Consider the following 19,902-nt stretch of genomic DNA (forward strand, 5'->3'; position numbering starts at 1 on the left):
TGGCGGCCTCTACCTTTTTCAGTAATATAGAAGTATTGATTACGCTGTCGTTGGCCTCATGCTGTGTGCGTGGGGAGGGGTGAGATTAGATATATATATGTATTCATATTTGCGAGGATGTAGACTATAAAATATATCATACAAACCTCATTTATTGTAGCTTATACTAGCTAAACGTTTCTATTGAAGTGAACCATATAGAGATCACTATGGAGTTCTATGATGATCCAAGTCCGGTTCAGTACAGCCGCAAGAGGTCTATGTATTGCGGACAAAAAAAAACACTTAGAGATTTTATTTATAGATAATGTATGGAGTATTTCTATCTTGAAGAATTATAGGTTTAGAAGAATTTTACAGAGTTTGTGTACCCAATTAATTCTATATTGTGCCCATCTGCACGGTTTTACGGCCAGCATATTTATGTACTCGAGATCTTCGTCGACTTTTTATGATCAATTACATTTCTGTATATTTGTTGTTTTCCGTGCTTCCTAGCCTAATGTGAACTTCGATACTTTTGTGTTTCAGACTTAGCAATGCTGGTACCATGTTGCCAGTGATTGCTAGCATCTGCAGCTGCTTATGGCTCATGCGCCCTCTTCATATAGTTCCCTAGGGGCTTATGTGCATACTTCATATGGCTCGCTAGCTGCTCATTGGTTCACATAATATGCCACCCTAACTTCTTTTGGCTCATGGGTCCACTTCAAATGGCTCGCTAGCTGCTTTTGGTTCTTGTGAACCCATGAGCAGCTAGCGAGCCATATGAATTGTACCCATGAGCCATAAGCAGTTAGGGAGGCATATGACGTGGACCCATGAGCAACTAGGGAGCCATATGATGTGGCACTACTTGGGAGTGTGGGGCCGGCCGTGTGGCACTACTTGGGAGTGTGGGGCCGGGGTGGCCGCGTGGCACGACTCGGGCGTGTGGGGGGGCCCGGGCCGCGTGGCACGACCCGGGAGTGTGGGGGGCAGGCCGCGTGGCACGACCCGGGAGGCGGGGTGTGGCACGAGTGGCGCGATCTACATTTATGGGGGACAAACAGGGCCTAATGTCCATATGGGGGCACAAAGTGAAGTTTTCTGCCATTTTACTGCTGCCGTGAGTTAACCCGCAAAGGGGCCTACTAAGCCTGTGTCGCCCAAGCGCCCACATAAACCTAGAGCCGGCGCTGCCCATTAGCCATAAACAGCTAGGGAGGCATATGATATGGACCCATAAGAAGCTAGGGAGCCATATAAAGTAAACCCATTAATCTATGGCTCCCTTTCTGCTCATGGATCCACGGCTTATGGCTCCCTAGATGCTTTTATGGCTCATGGGTTTATTTTATACAGCTGGCTAGCTGCTCATAGGTACACTTGATATATCTCCCTAGCTGCTTATGGCCCATAAGTTCCCTTCATAAGGCTCCCTAGCTGTTGGTGGCTGAAGGTACTATGTATGGTTTACCAGTGTTATAGCCATTAACTCCAGGGCTATATCACCGGCGGTTACCATCAGGCTTATGGCATCTTTTCAGCATCATATAACAAGCAATTAATACTTCCTAGCGCTCAGCAGTGGAATATCTCGCCTCTATCTCTTATAAATGTTATCATTATTTGAGTAGCTGTTCATTTTTGACCATTAATGGAACTGTATTTCATCCAAAGCAGCTGAAGGTTGGGAGCCAACTTTTTTTTTTTTCCTGTATGAAGTGTGAAAAAGCAGCCGGCATATGTTAGGGAATATGTCGGGAAGATCATCTAAGAAAGTTTAGTTTTATGTGTATAAAGCACAAGCTATATCCCTCATTTATTGGCCAGGCTCCACATTGTGAATGTTTTATATATAAATTCACCTATTTTATAAATCGACGCAATTGGAGAATTGCCCGATAAAGTGAGGATTAGGAATATTCATCATTTGGACAGCTTGTATGGTAGTGGGCAGGTTTCTCCCCGGCTCGTGTGAATGGGTGGACTCTGTCTCTGCTTTAAATAAGGGCATGGAATGTGCTCCACTTTCTGGTGTGTTGCTTCCCTCATCTCCACTCACCAGCTTCTCTCCTGTTTGACAGACAAACTCATAGAAGTGGAGCATCTGACTAGAGCCGATCAAGAATCTCTGCATCTGAAAGGTACTGTAGGGGGTATAGACTATACATTGTGACCGTATGGAATGATTCGGCCATATCTTGATAGTTATTGAAGAATGATTCGGTAAACTTTCATAGTTCCGTATTAACCTCATACTATACGTTTGATGTGATTTTGCTTTTTTAATGTATGCCCATAGCTGTATTTGATTCTAGTACCTAGTCTATATTCCAGAAGTCCTGTGAAGTATGGACAGACTGATCTAAGCGCTCAAAACTTTCTAAACACTTTATAGTCGTAGTTTGCAACTTGTGCCTTTTCTACTGTATTAAAACTCCCAACTCCCTGCCAGGGCGTGCTGTGTGTTGTAGTTCCGCCACAGCCGGAGAGGCACGGGCTGCAGATCACTACTTTATAGTCTTCAGTGGTCAGCAACAGCGGACAGGGTTTGCTCAGTGTTGTAGTTTGATGACAACTTGACAGCTACTGGTTGCAGACGTTTGAGAAACATTGGATTCTGTTTCCCATAATCATGTGGCAATGGGCACCTGGTATACACGAGGCAATATAAATTGGCAATTTTTATAAATTGACCCCTTATGTTCCTTTTCTATGCTTTGAATTTCACATCTTTATAAGTTCATTTTTACTACTTTTACATGTAATATTACTATTGTGTATTGCAGAATTAGTGTCGGAGAGCAGGGTTAGTTAGGGGATCAGTCGCCATTATCACAGTCGCATGCAGTGGGGTACTCGACTCTACAGCTGCTGCAGATCCATATAAAATGACACCATATGTGTTCTATTTTGAACATCTTCCATATGTTAGGTGGATTGCTGGGGTGAATTGACGTAATACCCCCTCTATTGCTAGATTTTGCCAGCACAGAAAGGGTAAAGCTGTTTGGCAGCAGTGTGAGTGTTGGCATTGATGGAAGTGCCCCCCTCGCTGTATCTCCCTCCTCCTTCCACATCTCATTCCTAAGTGTTTAGGGCACCAGTTGTTTTGTCCCTAAATGGTTCTGCAGGATGTGCCTGTTTGCAGAACTGATAAGCGGCATTGTTTTGAGGTTGCTGCTTGTTGGCACTGGTTGATGTTTCTGAAGCCGGATTTCTTAAGTTTGTGTAGGTGAGTTATGGAAATCACAGCAGCATTTAAACATCAAATACATGGTCATCCACCTGACAGATTACACGGATTCCCCTGCTTCTCCCATGAACACGGTCCTTATCACTATACGCCACCAGCGCTTGCAAATAATGTGGATGACACATTAATTTCTCCACCAGAGATTGAGGCAGCTGCTTAGCAAACGGCAGGGTACATTAAATATTCATGAGGGTGTCTAAAGGACTCTGTAGTTTCCCTTCTAAATGACTTTTAAAGTTCTGAGTCCTAAAATATTTATCTGTGCCCCGTCTGTATAATGTGCCATCAGGACACTGTACAACTACAAATCCAGAATCCATGAATATTAGAGACGTTATCTGAGCTTATGAAAAAGAAAATTACAGTTACTGCATGTGTCCGAATGGTCACCAGATAGTACCATAGCTCAGAAGTAGTTTTTTTTCCTGTTGCCCATCTCTGTGCAGGACTTTTTTTTGTTTTTTTCATTTTACTAGGGCTTGTTGTGGGCTAATTTACCCTGTAAAGGTTCCCAGGATTCCCTTTCCTCAAGACATTTCCTATATTTACAGCTGCACGGATGCCCCTCGATTACAAGGTGTATGGTAGTGCTGTAATTACTCGCTGTGCTACTGAGACACAGCTCTTCTGTTCTGCTGCTTTAATCTGCTGCCCAGCATGTGAAACATGATCCCCCCCCCAGAGAATGGGATGGGGGACTACAGTGACTATAGGAGGTTACGCAGCCTATGCACTTTACATCTTTCTCCTACCCTCCTTCGTTATTTAGATATCGGTGCGTTTATATTTGGCGCCCGATATTTAAATAACCCCCTGAACTGTCAATGGGGCGTGTTTAGGCAAGGGGGCGTGTAACATCGCTGTGACACTGTCCAATCAGCTACAGGTAATGCCACAACAAGAGCTGGAGAGAGGAGCATGTGCACGCACGCACGAGAGATCGCACAGTCTTGTCCTTGTCTGCCGAGAGCTGAAAAGTGAGTGAAAGCGCATGCACGCACAGCTCCAAGCTGCGCGCACACGCTCTCCTCTCTCCAGCTCTTCCTGTGACACTGTCCGTAGCGGATTGGACAGTGTCACAGCGATGTTACACGCCCCCTTGCCTAAGCACGCCCCATTGATGGTTCAGGGGGTTATTTAAATATCGGGTGCCAAATATAACGGCACCGATATCTAAATAACGAAGGAGGGTAGGAGAAAGATGTAAAGTGCCCCAGGGATCGTGCAGCTCTCCCCATTACATGCTGCACTCAGGTTCTTTTTAAACCAATTCTGAAGACTGTAACCGTAAAATATGGGACTGAAAGGAAGGTTTCCATATACTAGGCACCTGTTGAAATTATTTAAAGAAACTTTCTAACCCCCACCTATAATTCTGCTGGTCACGTTACATGTTGATATACAATCCCTTTTTCTTATTTACAGTGAAATCCTATTGCTTTTAGAATTATTGAACTTTTTTTCTTTTCTTTTTTTTTTGTCAGCGACCGTATTTCTTCGTCTTTTTTTCTCACTGGCTTCTCTATTGGGTTGTGCTATTCTTTTTGTGCTTTGCTTTCTGCTACTTTCACTGCAGTCTTATGTACAAATAGTCGTAGAGCAGAAAACTGCGCCTCTTCAGCTCCTCGATACATGCAGTTTTTTCCCGTGGCTGCTGTTTTCTTAAAATAAACCATTGTAAGTCAATGTTCTTAGCTTGTTTTCTATGGAAATCCTCATCATGGTACCACATCTGAAAACTGTAGCTGTGGCTCTACCCGTAACTCTTCACGTGACTGCTTCATCTAGTAGATCTATTGCTATAAGTAAGAGGGGTGGCATGTACGGGCCCTGATGCCACTGCTTAAATTAATTTGTAGTTCATGGATTAAAAAGATGCGCTTAAATCCCAAAAGGGTTTTTATTTCTGTATTTTGTAGCCATTATTCATGTCCCTTTGACTTTCACATCCAGTTAATTTATTTTTCACTATTTAAGGGAGTCCTGCAGAAGTGAAGGATTCAGATTTATCAGACACGCTCAGTCCTAGCAAGGAGAAAAGCAGTGACGACACTACAGGTAAGTGATCTCATATGTGCAGAAGTCCGTGTTAAAGGCAATGTACACCTTTGAAAGGCAAACATTTTTTTTTATTTTTATAAAAAGGTGTATCAATGTGTTTTGTGTAACTTTGTAAATACTTTTTAGTAAGTTATTTTTACCTTCTTGGATACAGCTGCTCTGTATTCTCTATACAGAGCAGCTATATCTAGCGTTATTCACTGAATCAGTCAGTCCCGTGGACCTGATGGGTTCAGTGTTGGCGGGTCCCTCATGTCTATCTATTACATCTAAGTTCATAACTCTGATGTTCAATAGAAGGGAAAAAAAAGTACACAACGGCACAGACATAGGGCATAATCCCACATTTGAGTGTTGAAAGGATGATTCTGTCAAGGTAATGCTCACCTGGGGATGTCGTGCCAAGAGCACGACACCCCTGTAGATACGGTCTTTATGATGTGGAAATCCGGGGAACTGCAAGCCACGGGTTTGTCAGGATACCAACGCTTGTCCGGTTTCAATCGATAGTGGTATTGCTTGTCTGGTGAATATATCTAAAAGCAGCCCTTGATTCGGCGCTGTTCCCTTTTAGCGGAGTATTTTGCCGCTTTCTAGTGTTGCATGGCCAAAACCGACACTAGGTTAATCAGAGTAACAAGTTCTTTAATGATGATACAGGAGACCCGAAACTCATCGCCTGTATCCTTATTACCATTAAAGGACTTTTTACTCTGACTTAACCTAGTGTCGGTTTTGGCCATACAACACTGGAAACCTGCAAAATAACTACGCTGAAAGGGGAACAGCGCTGAATCAAGGGCTGCTTTTAGATATAGCCACCTGACGAGGTATAATCTCACAATACCGTAATTTAGATGTGATGGTTTACAAGTGAATCCTGCATGTCCGGGTCCGCGGGGCTGACTGATACAGTGAATAGCGCTAGATGCAGCATCTCCGTATAGAGAATACAGAGCAGCTGTATCTAAAAAAAGTAAAAGTAATTTTTAATAAAAAGTATTTACAAAGTTACTCAAAACACACTGATGTAAAATTTTACTTATGTAAAAAAAAAAATTGCCTTTAGTCTTTAAAGAAAAGACGATTCTGCATATAGGAGGAGACCACATCTTGGATGAGACCTAGCAGGACGTGTCCTTGTGTATCTGTAATCTGCACCATTGCTGTACATATCAAAGTACTGAACTCTTATAATAAAAACGACTTCATGTTGAGCTGCATGTCTGTAAGGCCTCATGTACATGTGAATAGATCCGTTATATGGTGTCCATATTGTACTTCCGTGTGCTCCGATTTGATACCACGGCAGGCAGCATTTCATGATATTTCATGGTATTCTATCCTAAAAGTATCTAGCCTAGGATAGAAAAAAAATGGCTCTGAGACACCATATGGTGCTGCAGCTGCACGGAGTGCCAACAGGTCCACAACACAGAACTGCAGGGACTCGGTTCCACCATTCAGGGTCCATGCACGTGGCTTGGCAATGTCGGCATAAGAATTGTGCAAAACTATTTCATGAAAGGTTTTTCTTCGTGTTCTTGACTTACAGACGGCCAAATGGATGAACAAGAGCTGAATGAACCACTCAATAAAGTTATATTAAAAGGTGAGTCGTCTTTCAGCCACTGCTAACACTGGCCACAGATTTTTTTGAAATAAAGAATAGAAATAGGCACACAAGAATCTAGTCATAATGAGAAACTTCTGTAACCCATAGCGTGTACTACATTGGCTAAGAGCCACACAGCGTTTTAAGGCTTCCTTCACACAGGGTTTTAAGGCTTCCTTCACACAGGGTTTTTTTATTTAAATGTATTTTTCGAAAATTTTTAGAAATTTGGTACATGTGTTTTTAGGTATTTGCCTGCAGGGTTTTTTAGGTGGCAATTCTTACATTGCAAGTCATGTGATGGTAAGACGACTCTTTGCAGTACATGATTTTTTTTCTGAAAACACCATGAAAAAACGCAATACAAATTGACACTTGTGTTTTTTGGAAGAGGAAAAATAAAAACTATGGAGGTCTGTGGAAGAAAATTGCCACTAAATTCTGGAAAAACATCAAAGCCAGCCTTGTGGCGATTTTGTAAAAAATGGCATGGAGCCAAAAAACGCAAGGCAAATTAAAAGAAAACGCTGTTTTATATTTCCTCATTAGCCTAGCGCTATAACATCTGGCCACAGCGTTTTTTGTCGCAAAAAAGACAGCCTTATGTCTATTAACTCTATTCCCTAATGTGGAGGTAATAGAGGGAATTTGTTGAGAATCCTTATCTCAGAGTGCAGTGTCTCCCTCTGTCTGGAGGACCTCTCCTGTCCTGCATTCATTATACAGTCAACCTATTGATTTGAATGCTCACTCTGTAATTCTTCTTTTCTCCTGTGGTGGCACTGCAGGGAAATGGAACACTTACTGCTAGGTTTCCCCACAGATTACAGTTGATCACTGGAGTCCTAGCAGAGGGAAGCTTTGTGATCAATTTTCACAAGAAGGGCTTGTCCGAAGCAGAGAACCACTTTAATTTATTGGCTTGCTCCATCTGTTGTGTCCTGTTGTGATAACTTTATTGTGTACTGTTCTGATCTGTGTGACTGATCCGTTGTGATCCATTTATAAATCACCATTATCCGTCCTGCCCTTCCCCTTTTCGACTTGTGTTCATCACTTATTTTTAACTACATATAACAGTACGGCATACTACACTATTTTAGCTGTCAGAATATGAAACATGATGTAAAACAACCAACAAAAGTGGAACCAGAGCCTAGTCTTTCTGTTTCAATTTCTCAACATTTTTCAAAGTTTCTACTTGCTCTCAGTGAATGGAATTAATTATTTACATTCATTAGCTGAATACAAGCTTTAAAAACGTGCTGCCGCGTGGCATACAGCCCACTATAGTTCATTGGCAGTAACGCACTAACATTGGGAATTACAGTATGCAGGGATACATTTTTAAGATCATTCCTGTAATCTGAAATCTTTCCACACCCTCGGAACTGTCCGGTAATCTTGACCCGGTCACGTGGTCTACTACGATTTTGGTTCCGCGAATAAATAATCAAATACTCTGCGATGTGTCTCCTAGATGAGCTACATAATGTACAGTCTGGCTCTAATGATGCAAAGCAGGACCTACAGCAGCTGCGCAAGGACTTGTCAGACGCCCAGGATCTTGCAATATCCAGCAGACAAAAATGCTTAGAACTTCAAGGTAAGATTTGTGTTCTGGAGAACGGTGGGCGTAAAGTCTCAGGCAAAATATTTATTAAAGCTGTATAAACTGAAATAGTATATCATTAAGTATCGGGCGACTTGGTTGATGTTTCGGCCAATCCACAGCCTTTGTCACTGTCGCTGTTAATGGAGTGAGATGTGTATTGGATGTCCGCCAGACCTGCCAGTGTGTGCTGGGGTTCCATGTCTACATATTTAGGGATCTCTTCCCAACCCTACTAGCACCACACCGTACCATAGAGGAGTGCATCCCAATATTTATTCTAAACTGAAATAACAACCACCGGCATACATCCCAACTTTCAATTATTGTAAAGAGGGACAACGCGAATCACGTCGCGGCTAATTTTTTTCCTGTTAAGCCACGCCTCTAACCCTGCCCATACACGCCTCTAACCCAGCCCTATTCCTGCCCATACACACCCAGTTCAGCCCCCACAATATCCTGCTACCATAGTGCCCCCACATAGTGTAATGCTCCCTTGGTGGACCCCACGCAGTGTAGCGCTCCCTTGGTGGCCCCCACGCAGTGTAGCGCTCCCTTGGTGGCCCCCACGCAGTGTAGCGCTCCCTTGGTGGCCCCCACGCAGTGTAGCGCTCCCTTGGTGGCCCCCGCGCAGTGTAGCGCTCCCTTGGTGGCCCCCGCGCAGTGTAGCGCTCCCTTGGTGGCCCCCGCGCAGTGTAGCGCTCCCTTGGTGGCCCCCGCGCAGTGTAGCGCTCCCTTGGTGGCCCCCGCGCAGTGTAGCGCTCCCTTGGTGGCCCCCGCGCAGTGTAGCGCTCCCTTGGTGGCCCCCGCGCAGTGTAGCGCTCCCTTGGTGGCCCCCGCGCAGTGTAGCGCTCCCTTGGTGGCCCCCGCGCAGTGTAGCGCTCCCTTGGTGGCCCCCGCGCAGTGTAGCGCTCCCTTGGTGGCCCCCGCGCAGTGTAGCGCTCCCTTGGTGGCCCCCGCGCAGTGTAGCGCTCCCTTGGTGGCCCCCGCGCAGTGTAGCGCTCCCTTGGTGGCCCCCGCGCAGTGTAGCGCTCCCTTGGTGGCCCCCGCGCAGTGTAGCGCTCCCTTGGTGGCCCCCGCGCAGTGTAGCGCTCCCTTGGTGGCCCCCGCGCAGTGTAGCGCTCCAACTGAGGACACATACAGTTGAAACTAGGACATTCCTCCAGCCGACCATGTATAATATGAGCCCACGTCCGATGGTTTTCATTTATGTGCAGTGATAGAGCTTTGTTTGTGCTTCTGTTTGCAGCACTTCTAGAAGAGGAGCGGAAATCCAGTAGAAAGCAGGCCGAAGACTCCACCAAGCAGATTCAGCACCTCCAAGGTACTAGGTTTAATGTAAGCCTTCACCAAAGACCCAGTGCCTATGTTATGTGACTATTTGACATATTTCAAAGCAGCTTTATATCCTTAAAGCTTAAGGTTGTGCTAAAAAAAAAAAAATATTCAATTTTAGTTTTTTTCCCCAAACGAAGCACTGAATCTCCTGCAGCCGTCAGCTCAGTTACATACAAGAATTATGGCGACCCACAACTGCCATTAGAGTAAACAAGCCGCACATGGACTTATACTGGTCCAGTCAAATTGATGGGGAAACGAGCCTAAGAAATATATCACTTAAAAATTTTTTTTGAGCAATTTAGGCTCATTTGTAAAGTCCAGCTGGCAAAGTGCTAGTAGGGCAGAGGAATAAATGATTAAAGAGAACTTATTACCACTCCTGTCATGTCTATTTTTAGTAAATATTTCCTATGATATAACAATTCTAGAGCATTTTCTTATAACTTTGCATTGTGCCGTTCCTCTGTTATTCCTCCTGAATATTTATGAATAAATTAATAACTGGATGGTACCTTTGTCAAAGGCTGTGTCCCTACACATCCACAAGGGGAGACGAAAACCTGGACCGCACATCCGCTTTGCTATACTTGATCTATTGCGGCTACGCAAAATAAAATGTACGAACATGAGGTTCTTAGTAAACGTTTTGATCAAGCTGTATAAGCCCACTTGCCACTTCACGGCGACCTCTTTGAAGTGGGTTCCACCTCTACCAAGTGTAGTATGCCATTGCAACACAGCACCTGCAGGGGGAGCAACCCAGGAGACCAACAGCACCCATGCTTCTATTATAAGCCACCTTGGCTCTGGACCACGTCCCCCCACAGGTACAGCATCACAACAAAAATGAACAGATGGAAAAAGTTCACCTTTCCTTGTAGTCTCAGGGGCCAACTGAGAAAAATTAGGTAGGAACACTTTCTATGGAGTTTCCTGCTATTAAAAACACCTATGCCAAATGTGTCCCTACAGTCTCACACGGTCAGCACTGATTGGACATGGTCAGACTGTGCAGGGACACACCCCCAACTCGTAACGCCCAATTGTCAATTTATTCATAAAATTCTAGGAGGAATAACAGGAGCAGCACAAGAAAAGATGCTTCAAAATTGTTATTTCATAGGAAAAACAATTGTTTACTAAAACGAATGTCAGGAGAGGTGACGGGTCCTCTCTAAGAATACTCACTTCAGGGCAAAAAGCAGATCTATCCCCAAAGTTTGAGTGACTGGAGACGTTGACACCCTGATATCGCATAGTTTTTGTTTTTATTTCTCCCCAGCTCAATTGCACAGGTTACAAGAAGAGATTGAAATCTTGCGTGAAGAAAAAGAAAATGATATTTCTAGTACTCGGGAAGAGCTGATGAATGCTCAAGAAGAGATCGCCATCCTGAAACACGTCTCTGAACAGGTTTCTACTGAACGGGAAGGAGATATAGCAGAACTTCAGGGCGAATTACAGGAGGTGCGGTTTGAGCTTGAACATTGGCGTAAAACAGCCAGTCAGTATGAGACCGAAATAGTCAATCTACAGGCCAGTTTCCAGGCCCAGTGCAAGGATCGGGAGGACGAGCAGACGTCTGAGTCCGCAAGATTACAAGGTCAGTAGTGTGCCGGCCAACCAAGGTTTCCAAGATCTCTGCTTTTTTGTTATTCTGTAGGAACCTTTTTTTTGTTTACTACCACTGGATACAATTCTATCCCGGTCATGTGAAGATCACACAGTGGCAGAGCTCGTTACAGTACGGTGATCACAGATGCATCTTGTAACAAGCCAGACATCCGTGTGTTCATCACATGACCAGGACAGATTTTTCTCCATTGGAACTAAATAATATAGGTTCCTAATGACTGCAATCGGTGATCTTGAAAATCATGAGGAATTGATACCTAAAGTATAACTTTTTATTACACACTGATTAATAACCTGTTGTTCACAGCTGAAATGGAGGCACTCCGAAAAAGTGTCAACGCTCTGGAGGGAGAATGTTCCTCTTTACAGAAAGAGAATGCTTCTTTGACTGGAGAGTGCCGGAGGATGGAGCACGAGCTTCGCAGGTGAGGAAGGGCTTTGCCATTACAAGATTTGTTGTTGATCATCAACAGAAAGGTGTCATTCACATATTGCAGATTTGGTCAGTATTGGATCCTAAACACGGGAAATTATTTATACTTCTCTTTGCATCCAGTCCTGATTTTGGCTTCAAAATACTGACAATCTACAATGTGAATGAATAAGGCCTTAGGTTTCCTCTAGCTAGATTACTGCTGTGAGCAGTACAACCCCTATACTGGCACGATGCAGGCAATATAAGGGCCGGGTCCACATGTGAAGAAACAGTCTGGCACAATGCCGCAGCATATCTGTATGTGGATTTTGTTTCAGATTTCACTCCTCTACATTGAAATGGGTGAAAATCTGCAGCAGAAATGGACATGATGCAGATTTTAAAATCTGTACTGGGGGTCAATTTCTGTGCAAACAAATTCCAGAAAAATGTGAATGAGAATTGTTTTCAAATCTCCTCCACATGGCTGGTCATGTCATCCGCTGCAGATTTTCAATGCACAAATTTTCACTGAAAATCTGCAGCGTTTCTGATGCATGTGGACCTGGCCTAATAGTGAGTGGTGGCTTCTTCTCTGCTCTCTCAGAACGGATTGTGTCACCAGGAAGGTGAGATGGACTGACAGGGCGTTACTAACCTGAGCAGTTATAATCTCCGGATGAGGAATTTTAAGATAAAAACATACTTGCTACAAAGAGAGCCTGTCACCATAATTTGTCCCTGTAAAATAAAAATAGGGTGGACAGTGCTGTTTCTCTCCGAACTATTTCCTAAATTGTGGGATAGGGGCCAATGTCTTCCATGGTGCCAGTGTAAATGATGCCTTCAGTAGTACGGACACTTCCTCTGTTCTATGAACTTTCAGCAGTATCATGAAGATGTTTTTACCACTGACAAGCTATTTAAAATATATATTGACACTTTTTTATTTTTTGTATTTCTCGGTACCCCCTTCCAGCTCTCAGAAGCATTCTCTGGACCTCTCTAGTGATCTGGGTGTCTTGGAGAGCACTCGGAAGGAACTTGAAAGTCAGGTGGGATGCTTAAAAGAACAGAGTCAGCGAGAGGCGGACAACTTGAAAGTTCAACTTAAAGGGGCGGAGAAGCGGGTACTCCACATTCAGCAAGAAGTGAGTTTGACAAACGCCCACTGTACTAATACGTATACAAAGAGCGCAGGTACTCGCAGTATGAAGTACTCACAATGTCATTTTGTACTATACATAAAGCACACCGTTCTAGTGGTATAAACCTATTAGTAAAAATCCCAATTGCAATTTAACCTTAAGTGAAAGATTAAAACAATGTTTATTCTATTGTAATGGCATCCTAGAATCTTTGAGGAAGTTGGCTTGAAAGTTTAAGTTGTTCTGAATCTTGATGTGGCTGGGAACTTGTAAAAAATAGAAACATATAAAACTTTGTAACATACTTTCTGTCAGCCCTCTTCTACTGTCCCCCGCCAACAGTCTCTCTCTGTCTAATGTGTGGATTTGGATGCATTGTTGTAGTGTAGTAGTCCGTGGTGTAGTAGTCCGTAGTGTAGTAGTCCATAGCCAAGTTACATCACAAGACATATCATTAGGGCCAAAACCTCAGAGTGGTTGGACAGCGTGGTCATTTGTCATTACGGCACTGTGGATGTATTGTTACTCCAGCCTAGTCAGCACACCGGGCGGAGCGATACTGTTGGCGACCGAGATCGTGTTCTGACAGTTTAAAATGAGTAATTCTGATCTATTGGAAGCCTGGATACATGCATATGTACATATATTTAAATAAACTTTCATTGCATAGTGAAATGTTATGTAACTTTCTAATATACTCGGTTTCAATTTCCTACTATTTCCAAGATATGTGTTTACTGTCAGTGAATGGAAGCTTCAATGTTTACATCCGGAGGCTGGAAGCCTTGCTTGATGAAACGGTGTGCGGTTTGTTAGAGTATGTTCACACATGACAGATATCTTGCGGAAATTTCTGTGACTGTCCCATTAATCTGAGTGGAGCTTGCAGAAATCCATGTACATGCGGCAGAATCAACCCCTTTCAGATATATCGTCCAAATTTCTGCAACAAATCTGTGTGTGATACAGGATTCAGATCTGATCCGCTTAAAAAGCTGTGCACCTGGGTCAGCAATACAAGGTCATAACCAATTTTCAGCCTCTGGTTGCAGTCAGTGAATGGAAACATTCATTGTTTGCATTTGAAGATCTTGAAAACTGTGAGCAATTGGAACACACACACGTACATCCGAAAGCTGCATTCACTTTTTCTTTATACAATAAATATGATTTGTCCCAACCCTGGATGAGCTCCGGTGTGGAGATGTCCGATTCTGAGGCCTTCTCACACCATTGTGCGCCGAATTAAAGAATTTCACTGTAATGTGCCCGCTATCCTGTAATGACACTGTACTGGTAACCTGATTTCTGATTTTCGTCTCTTGTTTTTAGTATGAAAACACTCAAGCAAAATTATCAGAGCTGAAAGTGACATTCGGAAAAACAGAGGAAGAAAAGCAAATGATTGCTGAAGAGCTCAAGCAATGTAAAGAGAACCTCAAGCTGCTGCAGGAGAAGGGGAATAATGTAAGTGGTCTCCTCCATGAGTATTAAGAGGCATCCCGTCACCTTCCACTACAGCTTGTATACATACCAGACCCCTGACTGCTTTATTTATATGGGCTATAGACCATGAGGTAATGACTTCACTTAGTGCCCATTGTTCTCTAGTTCATGCCGTCTCATATCACACGGCCTCTATTCCAGTCCATTATTCCTTCTTTTATCTCATCAGTGCTTGTTATAGTGTCGGCTCCTTTAGGATATTTTTACGTAGTGAGACCGGCTCTGCTTTGTAGATGAGATAACCCCCGCTATGCCAGTTGACCCTTTACTGCAGTGTCTAAAGATGGCTTGTACCTTCGCCATTCTAAAGTTTACTTTTACCTTGTCCCTTAGTCCATAGGGTATGAATCCTTGAGAACTCCTCCTCGCATGTATCTGATGTAGGGTTATGTGCTGTATAGAGATGGCACCTAGCGGCCTAAATGTTCCTGTGGGATGTGCATGTTATGTAAAATGCACTAGACTGGCACGCAGCACATGTGAAGCCACTCGTTGTGGTGTGCTTGGCGCTAGAGTACACTGGAAAATACTGTCCATAAGGCGAGGCGGCGTGTACACCATGCGTCAAGGTAAACATGTTCACTGCATCTCAAGCGACTTTGCAATATTGTTTTTTTTGCAATAATTGCAAGGTCGCTTGTGACTTTTTCCCCAAAGGGAAACCTAGACATTGAGAAAAAGTAGCCATAATGCGACTTTACCGTGACCTACAGGCAACGCCCTGCTATTGACCTCTATAAAGAACCCTCAGAATAAGACACGAGATGTATTTCAGCCGATTTCGGTGGGAGCGGCCGACCATCTAATGTGTACGGCGGCGTCCCGACTCTCCCTTGACGACGAATGTTGGGGAGAGAAATGTCAAACCTGTTAATATTCAACATGGCCGAACTTTTTGTTTGTCATGGAATAAGCCTGGCGGTGGCATTCTCCCTGAGAACACATTCACGCTTTATGTCCAGCTTTAGAGGTTGTCTGGCATTAGAGACACAGGGCTTTTGATGTTCTACATATTTTGTACAGCGCCCCCTCTAGGAGTGATGTCAAAACAACCAGTTTGTTTACGCTACAATTCTTTTACTTGTGTTCATAACAACGACGCGTTTCGGATACTGACTGAAACGTTTACATTAAGACATCTCCTACACAGTCACATTCCTTATTTTTATTTACAGTATAAAACTAATTCCGTGCATCATTTTTTAATGAGATCTGCTCCCAGCTATTTCCCATGGTGCCTCATGGCATCGATACAGGTGGAGGTGCCATTCAAAACGAGATAAGACCTTGCTGATCAGTAACAGGCTGTTATAGAATCTGCGTGCTCGTAGTTTGATCCAACACAAACCTCGAAAATAACTCTGTTCTGTAATCGCAGTGTCACCTATGTAATGCCACCAGCTTGTCATGTGAGATGTGATTGACGCATTGTTTCTCTCACTGAATATCTGATGTTTGTATGTGTGACTAAATCTGTCCGCCATGTCTGTTCTAGCTGCGCCAGGTAAAGCCGAGGAAACTGTTAATGTGGCGGATCAAATGTGGAGTCTTAAAGAAAGTGGAAGGGCTGATGAGGTCACGGCAAATATGAGCCACATGCTGTAAATCTGCCCATTTTCTAATACCGTGGGCATACAGTACCGGCAGGTCCCATTAATCTCTGAGCGGCTTCTGTCTGGGCCATTTCTATAACTTTGAATAGCTGAATTTGGAAAATGTTTTATATATAGAGATTAGTGTAATGTGATTGGTGTTTTCCTGTTCAGATCATGTAAGGGATCATCCAGGTACATGTCGCCCAATGACCATATATACTATTAGGAGTGTTCTCTCCAGTCCTCACCTGATCCTCGAGATAAATGGCGGTTTCTGAATTACCTGATTGAGTAACGGATTTTAATCTACTTGATTTGCATTACTAATATATTTTCTGAGATGTTCTAAAATGCACTTTTTGCAGGTGGCTGTTGATTGATCTGTTTCCTATTACCAGTGAAATCACATTCTCTAGCTTTATTCTGATTTAAGCACCCGAGTGATTTTTAATATCCCTTCCCTTCTTCAGCCTTCCACGTTACTTCCCGTCCCAGCCGTATTCTTCGGCGTATTCGTGGTCATCCTGTATTGGTGTTACGGCCTGTTGTGGTAGAGAAAGGTACACGCTGCTCTTGTCTGTCCTTCACTGTCCACCTACATGACCCATCTGTGTAATATTAGTGCATGGTCAGGTAGCCGGACAAGATCTCTCCCGGGATCCACTAATCATCTAACATGTCTGTCTCTTCCTGTGTGCGCTAAACACTGACATTCCCCCCGTTCATCATGGTCTCTGAGTGCTGGAAATGAAGTGTTTATAGAAAGGTGCCGGTACTGGTGGAGCTCCGCTATACATGTACAGTATATAGAGCACGGACTATATCCTCTGCAGAGCTCCCCAAGAAACGCTACAGCAGTATATATCTTCATTGACGCTGGTTCTTGTAGTACATGGAATATATCATCACATTGCACATTCACGTTTATAGTATAAGATGTCGGATTATTCGATCTTCTCTGGACTCGGCACCTTTCTAAATGCTTCTTTTCTTTAACTTCAAAATCACAGCAATTGTTGTCTGAGTTTTTTCATGTCTTCCAATAACTCTCTGGCGCTAAATAGTCTGAAGAATAACCCAATGTTATGTGTCTGACAGGAAGGGTTGTAATCCTTCTTTTACAGATGCCTGCTGTCGTTTGCTTTGGGTGGGGGGGGGGGGGGGTTTATTCTGTCGCTGTACAGAGAAGTCTTCCTCGGAATGGATGTAACCTGTGTTTGAGTTTTCCACCTTTTTGGATCCTTTATCCTAAAACTAAAAACTTCTGTTTGTTAAATGTGTTTCTATGTGTTGTGTGGGTTTCCCACTTTGATTAGAACTTTTTATGGACATGCCGCATCTGTAGAGCAGCAGGGGGTCTGCAAAATGTTAATAAAAGGGTAACACAACTTTTGACATGTCATAGTGACATTTCAGAAGTTTTGATTGTGCGGGTCCGAGCACGGGGACACCCATCGATCGCTAAAACGAAGCGGCAGAAGCGCTCGGGTGAGCGCTGTGGCGTTTCATTTCTGATCGTCTTACCTTGGAAGGCCGAGCGAGCGGTATACCACCTTTATAGACTTTCTATTGAGCCCGTACACCGCTCCAAGGAAAGCCAATCATAAACAAAGCGGTGCAGTGCTCATCTGAGCACTTTTGTTTTAGCGATCGGTTGGGATCTCACTGATCGGACCCCCATCAATCAAAACTTCTGACTCCAAGAAATACTCCATTAAATTTTGTAGGGCCTTTCGGGGGTTTAATGTTTTTGAAAGCAAGAGTAGCGTTGCAGACCGCTGTGCTTGCCCTCAAAAATACTGGAAAGCTTGACGAAACAGTTATAAGGGGAAGCCGGGACGCTAGTGCGAACAGAGCCCTAAGAAAACGTCACAATATTCTTAGTTTACTAATTCCTCTCCTGTTCTCCAATGCTCCATGTCCTTCTCTGTATGCGGACGTCTCCTCCATAGTGATGAAACATTGCATACCCGCATTGGCTTGTTGCCATTTCATAATTAGTGATGTCATTGCGGTGACCAGTGATTGGCCCTGTAGGAACTCCAAATATCCTTGTTCTAAAGAACTTTTACCCATTTATATATATATTTTTTTTTTTTTATAAAAGTCTGCTTGTAAAATTCACCGTTGTGTTAACTTCTTCTTTACCTTTGTTATCCCCGTAATCCCACCCTGAGCTGGAAGACGTTTTGCAGTACAACAGATTATTCAGTGGCTTCACTGCCGTTTTGGTTCTATTATGTGACATGTATATTTATAGGAACAGCTAGGAGATTCAAGGACCTTCAGTAGAAAGACAGTAAAACATACAAAAAAGGTGTCAAAGATTAAATTAATGGATGAAACATACATTCTTCTTCCAGACATAATAAAGCTAAAGATTATTCCGATTCCTTTCCCGCAATGTTAACACGGTCTTCTTCCAACAGAGACAGTGGCCTTGGATGACCGGGATAGCGGTGTTGGTTGCCGTGACCGCGGTGATGCTGTACCCCGGCCTCAGCAGAGGCGCACAATGAGACCGCTTTTCAAGCCATGTACCGTCCTCCATTGAAGCGGACACCGCTCATGCTCGGAGAACACAAAACTGATCCTTACTCTTCCTTTTTACCTCTTATAAACTCACAAATCTCAGAAAGAGATCCGCAGTAGGGCAATTGCTTTAAACTGTAATATATGTATTTGTCCAACAGGGGAATAAACACATGACTTTATCCTACGGTAGGCAAAACTTTGCTTGCAACGTTCATGTGATTTTTAAGTCTAGTTTGGTGGTATTGGAAATACTGTTATGGCCTCCAGCAGGCTTCTTGGTACCAAATTATTTATGATATTTTGGGTTTGTGGCTGTTTTACTGTAGAATCCTATTGTAAAGAATGAGACTATCTTTATTTTATTTTTTTTCCTTATTTTTTTTCCTGCTGCCATAAGAAGCACTCGTCCAGTATAGCAGTGATAAGCTGATCCAGTCGGCCTGCTGCCCCCCCCCCCCCACGTGACAGAGCTGTCCGGCACATGCTCCTTCTAAATATGAACCCTTCTTTATCCGTATTTGTTACTCACTGCACACGTAGCAGTCAACATCCATGTGTATGTTTCCTATATGTATCTATGGGATCAACATCTGAAGGCCGTACATATTACAGGGATGGACAAAATACTGTTGACCACTATGGAAGTTAATTTGACCCCCCCCCCCCCCCTTTCCCTTCCAAAATAAGGTTTATTACAACAATAACCCAAAAACATAGTTCAGTACTAGATCCTATCTTCACCTGACTCCTGCGTTTGTTTCCCGCGTAACCAACCAAAACTTGTCAGAACTGACTAGCTGGACTGTCTCTTTAGGAAAATGTTCAAATTAGCTGTTACTATAGTTGGAAGAAATTCAACGGATAAGATATTTAGGATATATATATATATAGCCAATCAACGTGAGCAGATCCCAGATCAAATGCAGTGAATTTTATTTTCATATCATGTGAAGCAAGAAGTGAAAAAAGTAAAGAGGAAATAGAGGAAAATTCCTTTAATCTAGCATTAGTGGGGTCAGATGGTTTATTGGACTGTCATCGAAAAGTATGACGTCACTTAGAGAACTTTTAGGTAAAAATAGCGCCACTCTTATTCAAGGGATATCTGGTATTGCTTCTCAGCCCCATTCAAGGGAATTTGCTGCAATACCAGACCCAGCGTAATGAGAGGAGTGGCGCTGTTTCTGTAAAAAAG

The 19,902-nt window shown here is 43.4% G+C and overlaps 1 protein-coding gene across 4 annotated transcripts in view; it reads left to right on the forward strand.

Annotated features, from left to right (window-relative positions):
- The window catches only part of SLMAP (sarcolemma associated protein), a 91,225-nt gene extending 72,339 nt beyond the window's left edge, over positions 1-18,886 (forward strand). For 2 of the 4 annotated variants that reach the window (XM_075833932.1, XM_075833934.1), the window contains 11 exons: positions 2,070-2,129; positions 5,219-5,299; positions 6,858-6,914; positions 8,398-8,523; positions 9,782-9,856; positions 11,156-11,476; positions 11,816-11,933; positions 12,903-13,074; positions 14,404-14,538; positions 16,643-16,732; positions 18,602-18,689. In XM_075833932.1, the coding sequence (XP_075690047.1) occupies positions 2,070-2,129; positions 5,219-5,299; positions 6,858-6,914; positions 8,398-8,523; positions 9,782-9,856; positions 11,156-11,476; positions 11,816-11,933; positions 12,903-13,074; positions 14,404-14,538; positions 16,643-16,726 (1,229 nt within the window). In that variant the 3' untranslated portion in view covers positions 16,727-16,732; positions 18,602-18,689. Of the gene's footprint in view, positions 1-2,069; positions 2,130-5,218; positions 5,300-6,857; positions 6,915-8,397; positions 8,524-9,781; positions 9,857-11,155; positions 11,477-11,815; positions 11,934-12,902; positions 13,075-14,403; positions 14,539-16,642; positions 16,733-18,601 lie in introns of all 4 variants that reach the window. The other 2 variants (XM_075833931.1, XM_075833933.1) reach the window with 1 other exon arrangement.
- Positions 18,887-19,902: the final 1,016 nt, after the last annotated feature.

This window comes from Rhinoderma darwinii, chromosome 7, assembly GCF_050947455.1.
Source record: "Rhinoderma darwinii isolate aRhiDar2 chromosome 7, aRhiDar2.hap1, whole genome shotgun sequence".
In the NCBI taxonomy this organism is placed as follows: Eukaryota; Metazoa; Chordata; class Amphibia; order Anura; family Rhinodermatidae; genus Rhinoderma; species Rhinoderma darwinii.